Source organism: Odontesthes bonariensis, chromosome 16 (assembly GCF_027942865.1).
Source record: "Odontesthes bonariensis isolate fOdoBon6 chromosome 16, fOdoBon6.hap1, whole genome shotgun sequence".
Lineage (NCBI taxonomy): Eukaryota > Metazoa > Chordata > Actinopteri > Atheriniformes > Atherinopsidae > Odontesthes > Odontesthes bonariensis.
In genome coordinates this window covers 29,592,624-29,606,119 of record NC_134521.1, presented here as the reverse complement: position 1 = coordinate 29,606,119, position 13,496 = coordinate 29,592,624, and the positions used below count along the sequence as shown (strand labels likewise).

General features: G+C 39.2%; 1 protein-coding gene across 13 annotated transcripts in view; it reads left to right on the top strand.

The window, feature by feature from the left end:
- ncam1a (neural cell adhesion molecule 1a) overlaps nt 1–13,496 on the top strand; it is a 271,998-nt gene that overhangs the window by 211,121 nt on the left and 47,381 nt on the right. For all 13 annotated transcript variants that reach the window (XM_075486879.1, XM_075486878.1, XM_075486877.1 and 10 more), the window contains 4 exons: nt 376–526; nt 3,741–3,925; nt 4,557–4,653; nt 9,450–9,617. In XM_075486879.1, coding sequence (XP_075342994.1) covers nt 376–526; nt 3,741–3,925; nt 4,557–4,653; nt 9,450–9,617 — 601 coding nt within the window. The remainder of the gene's footprint in view (nt 1–375; nt 527–3,740; nt 3,926–4,556; nt 4,654–9,449; nt 9,618–13,496) is intronic.

Below are 13,496 nucleotides of genomic sequence, written 5' to 3'. Positions count from 1 at the left end.
ATATGTCAGTTTCAGACCTGTGCAGAGAGCTCACTCTGGGAAGGGACTAACATGTTCTTAGTGATCCTTCAGATTCACTACACAGTAGTTTCAGCAAAGTAGGCAGTGTAATAAACGGGACTTGCTCATGAAAATAAAGGCAAGATTGAGCAAGCTATTTGTCCCAATTGCAATTACTGGTATACTGTCTTTGCTGCCATTAGACTGCCTGTAAACTTGCAACCAAAGTGCTAAATGGTATGGACACTAATCAGCACACAGTAGAGTTTTACAGTTCAGTGTACAGGACTGTATTTTTTTTTTTTTTTTTTTATACACGCTGATTCCAGGTTGTGTCAGTGATGGATGATAATTACTTTCTCTTCTTCTTTGTAGAGCCTTGATAGGAATGTTGTGGTACGCAGCCATGCACGGGTGTCCTCCCTCATCTTGAAAAATGTCCAGTACATATATGCCGGCGAGTATCTCTGCATTGCCAGCAACTCCATCGGTCAGGACAACCAGAACATTTACTTGGAAGTCCGCTGTAAGTCACTCCTCTTGTTTCATACTTTCTCTTATGGTTTACCCATTTTTCATAGAACTGTTGTAACTGTCAAAATCCTTTCAACATTTTTACATTTAATCTCAGTATGAAAAAATAAAGAACCTGCATGTTTTTTCCCCATGACCTTAAAGTGTTGTTTTCAAGAAAAAAAAGTCAAGACATTTAGTGTAAGACTACATTAAGATTCCATGAATGAGCAGATGTGTCTACTACTTGCATACTCTCTTGTTACAGGACATATCACCACTATTTACTGACATAAAGCTACTGTATAATTAAACTTACATGTAATTGCTGCAATATGTCATTTCTGATGAAATGCCAACATTTTTAAGTGATAAATCATCTATTACTTTACACCAATGTGGCTTTTATAACTTTAATTACTCCCATGGTCCGTATTTAAAATCCTGACAATGAATGCAAAGAATTCTGACATATTCTGAAAATATTCTAACAAAAAGCAAACGCTTTGGAAGGCCATAGAATTGTAATGAGAACATCACAGTGTCTCGGCAGTCACTTGTGTTTCTGTGGATAAATGGTACAGCAGTTGTGAGAGCAGACCTTGCTGGGTCAGTGGTACCACTGTGATTTGTTTCCATGGAAACTAAGGTCTGAGTTCTGACATACCTTTAGGGATGCAGTGGCTTTTTTTTTTAGCTTTTGAGCAACTGTTTTCCAGCACAAGTTCTACTTCTTTAGACAAGGTTAACAAGCTTCAGTGAGACATGTAGATATCATCCATTCAACCCATTGCTGGATTTAGAACAGTGGGCATTTTTGTAATGCATTTGTTTATTACTAAAGAATTGTCTAAATGTGTTATGTACTTTTGGTTACAAGAAATGCTTCTGCCTGCATTTGCTTGGCCATGACAGTTAGTGAAATTGGTAGAGTCACTAAATCTAATTTTGAAGTCCATCAATCTATCAAAAAGATAAATAAATAAAGCCAATGACTGCTTAATCTGATAAATAAGCCCTGCTCTCAATGTGCTTGAAAGTTGCTCAGAGATATTATCACAGTGCAGCATTGATGGAGTTGTTTGAGGGGTTTCCAGTTAGCCAGAGTAATCAGCAAATAATCAGGTGGCTGATTCACTGTTGCCAAGCGATTATCGATAAGAAAAGGTGCTTTGTCTTGAGCACAGCTCTCCCTCCCTGTCCTTTCTATCGCAACTCACCCACTCACACAATAAAGACGTTATCTAAATATGGAACTGCCTATCTGTGGCACAGCATGATCCCATTAGCTGAACTGGGTGTATCTAGGTTTGCTGCTAAGGGATTGATATTAACTTGTCAAAAGAGTCCTTGTTTGAGATTTATTTTGTTAGTTGTGGAAGTATATTTAGCATTAACGTCTTTAGAAAGCACTATTTTGTAGCTACTAGCATGTCACTTCTTATGAATTTATCTCAGACCTTCTAGGTGTTGAGGAATTCCAAACTCCAACTTCAATTATACTTATAGATGCCATCTTTTGCATTAGTTTTTTGCAAGTTACAGCAACAGAGTACATGTCAGGATAGTTCAGTTTAGATGATCTCGAATTGATTCAGTGATATGTCTTCACTGAAGACTTGTCTTCAACATCATCTGTATCTGGCCAAAAAAAAGCAAACTTAGTTTGCATTAAAATGTCCCTTACCTATGACTATAAATTCAAACAAGAACACAAGTAGTGAAAATATGGAATGGCAGACGGTGCCTGCTCAGGCTTTTAAAGTTGACCAATCAAAAAGGAATGGGCTTTTTCTTGTCTACCTGCAGTACGGATGGGGACTAAATGATCCAATTCCACTTCTTGGCTCTTTGACTTGGCCCTACTTTTCTATTCCGTAGGCTTGTGGTGGTCCTTTTCTTTTTGGGTTCAAAGAAGTTGTGATCTGCTCTCAATAAATCCCAGTTGAAGAACTTCGTCACCACTATTTGTTGATACCTAACAAAAACTGGGCACTGTTACTGCAAAATGCAATGGGTAAGGCTAATTGGTTAGGCCAAGAGGAGGAATTTGGATTGGGCCTAAAGGCTCTAGCATGGTTGCCGCATCTGCTCGCGCGAGCGGTGTTGATGACGTCACGAGTTCGTGCCCGCCATAGGACCCTATATAGTGGCGCAAGTCGTTGCGCGAGTAGTTGCAATTTTCTCCGTCACAGAGGTGGCGCTGCTACGTTAAGGTTACCGCTACTCTACAACCACGAAAGTGGAGAAGAAAACAATGCCGCTGTCAAGAGCAGGAACACTGTAATTAATGATACTGCTGCAGTTTTCAGATCATTTTAATTTTTTAATTCAGTCAATAGAGGTAAAGGTCTGAAGCCCCCGGCATCAACAGAGTCTCTGCCCTCTTCTTTGCCTTCACGTATCTGTCCCGTAGCTTCTTCCACACATTCTTACAGAACTCTCCCTCTTTCCCCAAAGTTCTGCCCATCTATGTGCACCAGTTTTGGGAGTTTACGTGCTCCCTGTGCAGTTTCGTACAGCTGTCTGTACAAACGCACCTCCTCACTGAGCCTGGTCTCACATCGGTCCATCCGGTTCGTTGTGCTCGGCGCCGCCAAGTTACAAAAATCGACTGGTGCACGACAACGCGCTGCGCCGTCTTTTCAAGGGAAGCGCCAGGCCTGAAACGTCATTTTGACGTCACGGTGCGACACCGCCGTGACAGACGCGGCAACCATGCTACCGCCTTAAGACTGAGCCTGCAGAAAACCAACGTTTGGCTGAAAAATTCTCCCAACCCGTCTCAGTGTTTCATCCCTGACAGATTGCGTCTTATGCATTCAGTTGAATGCAAAGCTTTTGTCATCATTGTCACGAGTGCTCCAGTTCCTTCAAATGTAGCATTGAAGTCATTATAAGTGCTGCAGGGAAAGCAGAAAAAAAGCTTCAGGGAGGGAGAAAAAACTTGCTATTCCTCAATACCATCCTTACATCAATAGAGAACTTAATATGAAAATGATTAAAATTAGTTCTGTAAATTTTCCTCCATAAATTTAACAGGCTTCATGATTATAGTAACACTTGTGAATTGATGTTGGATTATAAAATCAGAATAGCCCTTTTAGGTAAGAATTAGCCTATTGTGTTTTATATTTGTCTTATGCTTAGCTGATTAGATTAGATTGATTATTTGTTCCACACATACCTGGTAACATGTATGCCATTATCTCTGTTGGTTCCTTCAGATGCTCCAAAGCTTCTGGGTAGAGTGACAACATACACATGGGAGGGAAACCCAGCCAACATTAGCTGTGAGTTGGAGGCTCACCCCAGGGCCTCGGTGGTTTGGTTCAGAGATGGCTTCCAGCTGCCAAGTCCCAACGCGACCAACATGAAGATCTACAGCACACCAACCATCAGCTACCTGGAGGTGATGCAGCAGCCACCTTTGTGCTGATTTATTCTGACATGAAAAGGCAAAAAGAAGGCACAAAGAGAATGTGTCTTTGAATTGTTTTCTCCAAGATATTTTCAAATTCTGTGTCTGCAGTCAGCAAGCAAAGATCAAGCTCTTAGAAGCAGTACTAAATGTGAATTTCTTTCATCTTTCATTGAAGGCATTGAAGAGCAGATTCTTTTGTTGGGGCAACAAATGTTGAAAAAAACAAAACATTTGGTGGTTATTCATAAAGGGAGCAAAAAGGACACAGACCAAAAACAACCCAGACGCCAGAGCAAATAAAAAATTCTCTGAGTGGTGACATGAAATGCTAATAAATAATTCCGGGCCAACTTTTCATATTTTTTCAATATTAGGCAGGCTATTACTACAGACTGATAGAAAATGTCATAATGAACCAATACGCCAATATGTCATGATTGACTTCCAGAGATCCGTATATCTGCATATGAGCCAAGCTCCAAATGAATCACTTCTGCTAAACCATGATTCAAATGATAAGAATCCTTAAACCTAAAGGGTCTCGTGTGGACTGACTAACCACATGAACCATCTTTCTCTGTGTTTTTGTTGTTTTGTTTTTTCCATTTTCTGTCCCTAGATTACACCTGTTTCTCAAAATGACTTTGGGAGCTACAACTGTACAGCAAACAATGAGATGGGCACTGAATCCAAGGAGTTCCTTCTCATCCAAGCAGGTTTGTTTATTGAAAATGAAAAGATCCCATTGTGCAAATATGATTGTGTGTGGTTTTTAACTGACAAAACTTTTAAAAAGCCACCAATGTAATATCTCAAATGCATGCAATGAGGTGCATGGGAAGACCAAAGTAGAAGCCCTGCATATGGCTGTTTTCCCTCTCTAGCTGGATTTCTGACCATTGCCGTCCCCTCCCACAAGATTTTGCTGGTCCCATGTAACCAGGATCCCAATCTCAACACAATTCTCTCATGTGTAACACACACATGAATGGGGAAACAATCCCCTAACCTTCGTTCTACCTATTGTCTTTATGGCAGATTGCAGATTAATCTTCCTCTGAACTTAATTTGTTAATTCTAACATTGTGGTTCAAGGTATCTTAGGTATCTCATTGTCACTGCAGTTTGCAATTTATAAACTGACTGCCCTCTCCTGCCTGTGGCAACAATAAAACCATCTGCTCCTACAGGACCCATGGGATAGCAGTCCTAGTGTCGCCTTCTAGACTACAGACACACTGTAACTGATTAAATGATGTGGCAGAGCTTTAGTTTAGCTACATGCAATGCTTTGTACCTAAAAACCAGAAAAGGAATCTCCTGAATGTCTACTTCCTCATTTCATTCTTTACCCAAGACTGCATTGGGCTGTCACACTACCCAAAAGGAATCCAGCCAACCTCAAATGGTTTAACGGCTCAGCACTAAAACTAAGTATGGTCCATCAAATGATCAATAGAACTTTAAGGTCAAATCTGAGTGCAAAGGATGTATGAAATATGCATTTAAATTTCTACAAATGGCATTTGGAACGAAGTGCAGTAGAGTGTACTACTGTCAAATATCAGGCTATGAAAGTACAGTATGAATGACAGTTTAATTCACAGTTCTCCACTGCTTTTTGAATATGAACTTCATGTATAAAGATTTTTTTTTTTTTTTTTTTTTTTTTTTTTTTAAATATCATAAAAAAAACGACATAATGGACCATACTGCACACCCTCTACACAACGCAGTGATGAAAGAACAGTGTGTTCATTCAGAGGCCTCTTCAGCTCCCTTGCAACAACAAATTGTACAGACTGTTGGCAGGAATGATCTGTGCACCATACTGCACCAGTACAGCAACGTTACAATTGCCCTTCAGAATTAATTGGATATTTTACCAATTTAATTTAATTTGATTTATTTCATGTGGAATTAGGAAGATTTCAATTACGATTAGATGATTAACAGGGCTGTAGCAGAATCACGTTAGACCTGCTCTTGAATTTCTTTTCTTTTTTTTTTCTTTGCATTTGGTTGTTGTTGACTTCATTTAACATGCAAATTGCTTTGGACCCATTGCAAGATATAGGTCAATTAGAACTTCATAATGCTATACGGCCAAATTAATTGCAGTGAGACTCTGTGCTGCCATTATGTGATATCCTCTAGGGTCTAAGGTTTTTTCTTTGCTGTATTGCATCAGTATGCGTAGAGTAACTCATAAATAAAGGCTAATAATAATCCAAACAGTTTGCCCAAAAAGAACCCAGCAAACCAGGAAACATATCTTCACACCTTACTTTCTGTGATATTTTAGTAAGAAAATGTAACATGCAGTCTGAGGACAACAGCTTGACTAAACAGAGCAGTTGTCATTTTTCACATTTTTTTCATAAAAAAGTAGACTTATGAGAAAACTCCAGTGACAGTATTAGTGTTTTTTTGTACCCATGGTATTATTGAGCAGCTAATGTAGCTTTGCTTGTATGTCTAAATTGACTGATAATTAACTTCATCCTTTGTCTTTTTGCTGGTTAATTACCAGCAAATAATGCAGTATCTATATTCGGACAATGCAGAAACTCCAAAGCCTCTCTCGTGACCTCTAGAGATTGCAGTATTTTTCACACCAAACAACATGACAGTAATTGAATTAAAATAGCTTATCTTTTGTTGAACATGAGTATTATTAGTGATCTGATAAGTGGTAATTAGAACTTGGACACATGAGATAAGAAATTAAAAGGTTTTTCAACTCAAAAGAAACCGTGGTTGGTAGAATCATGAGGTATCTCATTTTTGTGAGGTGATAAAAAGGTTAGACCCAACCTTATTTGATGGACAATAACAGCCACCTAACATACTGATAACAATTAGAAGGCCCTCCCCTTGAATGATTGAAAGCAGCATTGCAGCTCGCCCTCAGAAAATAGTTAAACTCTATGGGGTGCTCTATTTCTGTCACTCCATCCGTTAATCATGAATCAAAGTGCATCACAGTGAGCTAAAACTGTCACTGGAAACTCGTTCAGTCATGTCTAACAGATCCTCAGTCATTTAGTGGCTATAAAGTCAAGCCTTTCCCTGCTAAAAGCACATGGAAAGTTCAAGACACACACTTGCTGTCCTGCAGCCTTAGACTGAGGGCACAGTGAACTTTTGGTTGTCATGTTTTAAGGCAAGAGGGCTTTGTGCAATAGCCAGAAAAATATTTTATTTGGTTGAAATTCAGTACAGCTCTGATCTTTTGTGATACTTTTCAACCTCACACTTAGGATATCAAGCATTCTGCTGCTTTAATGATAAAGCCGAATAAATAAACTGGCTTCCTCCATTGTTGACATCAGTGAAGACCTTTGCCACGTATTTCCCAATGCAAAAGAGAGCCGTGTTCAATGCTACTGTGATGAATGCCATTGTATGGTTTGGAAGCAGAATGACAGCTATCTAAATAGAGAACATGTTCATGCTATTAACTGCAAAGAGTTTTACAAAAAAGAAAAAAAGCCTCAAGTAAACCAGCAATCTGTAAACACGTAAAAAAATCCAGTTCACATGGTTTTACGTTAAGACAAAGAGGGTTAGGAGACTAAGCGGTTTCCTTAATACACGTTAACTGTCACGTTTTGGGGTTGAGGATGGTGTAGGTGAAAGGTAGGACACGGATGCAGACTTAAAAAGAAAACTTGGTTTAATTCACAAAAAACAAAGTACAAACAAAAAGCGCAGCTGAGCCGGATTCAAAAGACTAACTGTACAAAACAAACAAAAGGACTTGGCATGGCATGGGAATAAATTAATAAATACTTAGCTTGGGTAACAACGAATATCATGGACAGCACAGGTATCATGGCAAATAATGAAGTAAGGTGTGAAACAAAGGCAAAGATCCAACACACTGAGAGGGGAGACTGGAAACTAAATAGGGAGTGAGTGATTGGTGACAAGGTGCAGCTGGTGAAACTGGACAGGTGATGGGAATGAACTAATTAACAAGCATGGGAAGTGAGGGGAAAACCAATGGCAAGACTAAAACTCGAAACCAAGACATGAACTGAAAATCAAAACGCAACCTAAAACCTAAAACTAAAAACATAGTCCCATGGCGTGACAATAAAAGTGTAGAAAACAGTTAAAAGTAGATACTGCACTCCAAAAACCAAATCAACAAAGGCATGTTTTACTGACTGAATAGAAATTTGCTTGCAAAAAAAAAGTTTATGATTGTTATGTGATTCATAATTGTTGGTTGTGGGCTAATCAAGCGCTTACAATATTAACAGTTATGTGGTTTTCTTTCAGCATTAAAGCCGCCGTCGGCAACTTTTTTTTAGTCATATTAGCTTGAACTGTCATGGGATTCTGGAAGTAGAATATTAAATAGGCTGTTTAGGAAAAATCCTGAATTCTGTAGCTCCCTCTGAAGCCTGTAATCGTGCCTGCAAAAACCGAGCGCTCCCGGCTGTTTTTAACCAATCAAGTTAGGGTGGAGGAATCCTACCTGTCAATCACAGCTTGTGCACACGCTGCTGAGCGTGAGTCTGCCCCAGCTTGTGTGCGCGCACACTGGTGTGAACTCACGTGCACAACCTCGTCCACAGAGGGGGAGAGGTTTGGGGGGCGGTTTGGAGCTTGGTAGAGGTTGGGGGAGGGACCTGAAAGTTGTATCAGTTCGAATTTTCCGACTTCAGACTCGGAATTTTGAAAACCTGCCGACGGCAGCTTTAAGCTGCATCAAATGAATTGGTCTGGATCAACATAATCTGTTCGGGTTGAAAAATTCAATTCAATTCAATTCAAATTCAAATATACTTTATTTATCCCAGAGGGAAATTAAATGTTGATGTAGCTCAATTAAATCAAGGAGTTATTATAGATGCTGATGGCTGTGGGCAGGAATGATTTCCTGTAGCGGTCCGTTTTGCATCCAAACTGAAGAAGCCTTTGACTGAAGAGACTCTGTTTTCTGATAACAGTCTCATGGAGAGGATGTTCAGGGTTGTCCATAATTCTCTTGATTTTATGCAAAATCCTTCTTTGCATTATTGTCTCCAGAAAAAATGAATTTACTCAGGGTGAATCTCAATTGAATTTATTGGTTAGAACAGATTTTTCACTAATTGTTGAATGAACAAAGGTATATTTTATGGGGTTTACTAACATTAGTGTTGTTGTTTCGGTTAGATCTGTTTTTAGTCATTCAGTGAAACTGACTTAAGTAACTTGCTCATGCAATAAGTTGCAAGTTTCAGTTTTGTTTCGATGAAGATTCTGTTTAATGAAGATATGTGTTAAATGGACACAGATTTACCTAATACTGAAACAAAAACCATGTAATTGTAATTGTAATTGCATTTGTTCCATATTTTTTTCTTTTTTTTTCAATCATGTTTATTCAACAAGATAGATTTTGTAAGTATGTGCTGGCTCTGTCTTATGTATCTCATTTTCAAAGCTTATTTGCTTTGAAAATGAGCTTTTGTCTGTAGAAAATAATTTTTTTCTTCTCTGCCTGCTGTTACAGAGGTCCCTTCAGCACCAGAAATCCAACAAGTGGAACCTTTCTCCAGCACAGCAGTGGTAGAGTTTGAGGAGCCTGACTCCATGGGGGGAGTGCCCATTATCAAGTACAGAGTGGAATGGCGTTTGCCTGGGAAGGAATGGACTGGCATGGAGTATGATGCTAACGACGGTGAGCCGCTCATCTTTCACTGCAAAAGAACTCCAAATGGAGAATTCAGACATCGTTCCACAAGAAATGTCTTCATGGATTTCTCAGCATCATATTTAATCAGACATTGGGAGCAGATGTAAAATGACTGCTGTGACACAGATTCGTGTTGCACGTGATTCAGACCTGATTTAGTCTTAAAATCCCTCTGTCGCAACCAGTTTTCTACATTTCCACTTAAAGCCTTACAAAAATCGTTTTGATTAGCCACAGGGATGCAAAAGATGTTACATTGACCCCCTTCAGGTGAATGCTTTCTGTCTGTGGCTGCATCATTACATGTAATTAAGGTAATTAAGGGAAAAAAAAACTTTTAGATATCTCAATAGAAACAGCTCCTTATAATTTACTAGATATTACCATGTTTTTGTAAGGTGAGTTTATCCATATGGTACATTTGAAAAAGATGATAAAAACTAATTTACATAAAAGAGACATAAATGTCTCTTTTTATCTCTCACTATATCAGAGAAAACTGTCAATAGGCAATTTATAATATATCCATGCTTGCCATGGTTTTAAGAAAAATGTTTAATTGATCAGATTATGAATGATATATGGAGAAATCCCTCTGTCAAAGTTGTCAGAATTCAAGCAGAACTATAGATGGAAAGTTTAATGTGTACATTGTCAGTTCCAGTAGAGATTTCTGTATCAGGGTAAAACTCTATTACTTTTGTCAGGACCAACCCTTGTCATAATTCAGTACTAAAGCCAGTCATTTAGCCTTTAGTGTCAGTTGACAACTGGTCACGTAAACATTGTGAAACAGGGTATTTCTGCACCATGTTGAGTAACATGACTTCTAAAGGTATCAAGACTGCAGGATTACTGCCTTAAAAGTAACCTGTTATTTTATTAAGTTGCTTAATCTAAAAAACAGAAGCGTTTAGAGGACTTCTGTTTCACTCAGTATAAATTTACAACTCCTTGTAAGCTCTACTTTTGAGTATGAATACTTTGGACTATTTTGAATGAAGTACTTCATTCCATAGTGGGTTCATCTATAATGTAATGACAAACACAACTTCCACTTTGGCTTGCTTCATTAATGAACATGTTGACAAATGATCATCAAATAAAGCCTGTGAAGCTGAACAAGTCAAACAAGTTGAATGAACTAATGCAAAGATGACGACACTTATGATATTAAGTTGATATTAGTCGGATCTCATCATTGTTCTGACCAGCAACATGTTCATTAGTTTTGCTTTAGCTTCAATTAAGGCTAAGTATTGTTGTTTCTGGATTACAGGACTGGCAACATTACTTTTGTTGTGAAGCTATGCTCAGTTTTGGGGGGAATTCTACAAATTTGAAGTCCAGTTGTGAACTGCTTACAGACATTTTTTATCACCCAGGCACAATATACATTTCACAGTGATGTTGTTCCAATAATGCAAGAATTTCCCCCAACATAAACTGTTGTCTACACATATGCAGTGATGTGTGCAGGACTGGCTTCCTGCTAAGGAGCAAAAGAGGCACAGGATTTAACTGAAGTTTGTCTTTCTTCCTTCCTTCCTCTCTCTGTGGCAAGAAAACACACATGCAAATATAGAAATATGTCAACATTAACTAAATGCTTATTTGATAAAGCAGCTAGTAACTCATTATTTTTTAATTGCAAAGCTAACATGTTACATTAGATGTTACAAAAAAGAACGCTCATTTGAGCCTGCTGTTTTTGTTGACAAAAATCAGCAATGTATCCATTTAGAGAATGAGTAAAAAAAAAAAAAGGTTCCCATTAGGACAACGACTCCAGCTTTTTGAGCACCAAGTTGATGCACTGATTATTTGTAATATTTACAGTGAAGAAAAACTACCTACAGTTAATACAGTATTACCTTTCATTATATCTTAGAAAATGAAAATATCTTTTCATTGGTATTAGTATTTTTGTGGCTTTAGATCTTGCATGCTGGAAAGATTTCTGCTGCTGTGGCAACTGCAGGTAATCCAAACATGACAGTAGCTGACGTCAGGAAGAGAGGCAGAACACAGTGTAGCCTAAATGACAGTCAGTTCAGACACTGACAAGCCCCAGATCCCCATCCCACTGAGGGCTTGTGGTGCTTACTAATCTGGATGGTTTTCGTCCTGTCTGCCACATGGGATGTATCAGTCAGTGGCTGACAGGCTTAGCTGTCAGCTCAAGGCCCAAGAGTCGCCTGTCATGGAAACAATCTCACAAAATAGAACACATGGAATCACACATGAACAGCAAATGTTACCAAAAATATCTCAACAGCTACTCCACCTCTGATAAGTTTGAGCTTTTTCAATTCACTCACAGTCACACTGTGACATATCCTGTTGCACTTTGTGAAGTTTCTTCATATAATCCAGAATTTAAAGTCAGAGTTGTAGCAGCTGCAACATGCCACAGAGGAAGAGAGCAAATTATGACTGATAGTGAATTATCAAATGAGCTGTGTCAATACAAAGGATATTGTTTCTCACAACACTGTGAACCAGGGCTGCCATCCAGGGCCGGGGTGGGCCATTTTCTCAGTCCGGGAATTTAATTCAAATTCAGGCCACTCTGATATGGAGGAGGAATTTGAGTCCATGAAAAAAGATAAAACAAACAAAAAACATTCGTGTTCAGTCCGAAATGGATAGAAATCAACAAGAAAACAGATTCTTCCTTTCACATCAAAGCGTCGTGCCCGCGCGGTGTCCGGATAAGTGCTCATTGCAACTTGAAAATAGAACAGTCTATTCCCTGCACGGGCGTGAGCGGGCTCAGCTCACATTATAATAAATGGGAGGGGAAGGCTTGAACATGAAACATGATGCTGATTCCCGCGGATAGAACGCGCGTGCAGACTCTGCAGTAATTAAAAAAGGCAACTAAACACCCCAACGTGCTCGCGCTGCCCCTGCCCTGCCATACTGCCCCTGTCCCTGCGCACGCGAACCATGTACAATATTTGCATACAGCCCTTTTAAATAATTGTATTTATTTTAATTGCATGTTTGAGATGCATTTAATAACAAATATCAAACAACAAATGTGATCGCCCCTATTTAATATTGCGTTAGTAACCACATGTGCGCGCCTGTGGGAATGCAGGCTACAGTTGATGAGGAGAGAAAGCGTGATAAAGCGTTAAGCAATTGTTCATCAGAACTGGAATGTAAAGAAAGTGTTCGGTTCTTCTTTGAATATAGGAATACACTTCTAAATCATATAAATTGTGAGATTTTACATATTTAACAACAAAAGCTGTCAGATGACAGTTGAGTTGACATTGAAAAACGTTTGCCACGATATAGCCTATTTGATCAAATTCACAACCAGGCCTATTGTCCATATCTCTCAGTAACCTACCAGCTTGTCTTGAGAAGATATCTGTCAATTTGGCACATTTGGCTGCCACCTCCTGTCTTTCTTTGAGCTTAGCCCTCTCTGTTCCACCTGGCCTCTTTCTACCCTCCATCACTGACGCGCTCTGTGTCGCGCCATTGTTATTTAAAAGACGAGCCATGGGCCAAACCATCTGAAACATTTGGGAGGAGAGAATTCCCTTACATGGTAGAACCTATTTAATCTGCTGTGATGCAGCAGGCGGCTGCGCTGCAATGGTGAATTTATGCAGACTACAGTTGAATTGATATTAATGCAAGAATAAGATAAGTGACAAATATTAGTTACAACTATTTTCCCCATGGGCCAAGCAGCCCAGGTCGATGGTTTGGGCCGGGATAGGTCCCGGATAATACCATTGCCAAACCGGCATTGCTGCCATCACATGTTTAAAGGCAGTACTGCCAGATGTAGATACCCCACCCACCACATACTGCATTCATGCTGCGCTGCTGTAAGCACGT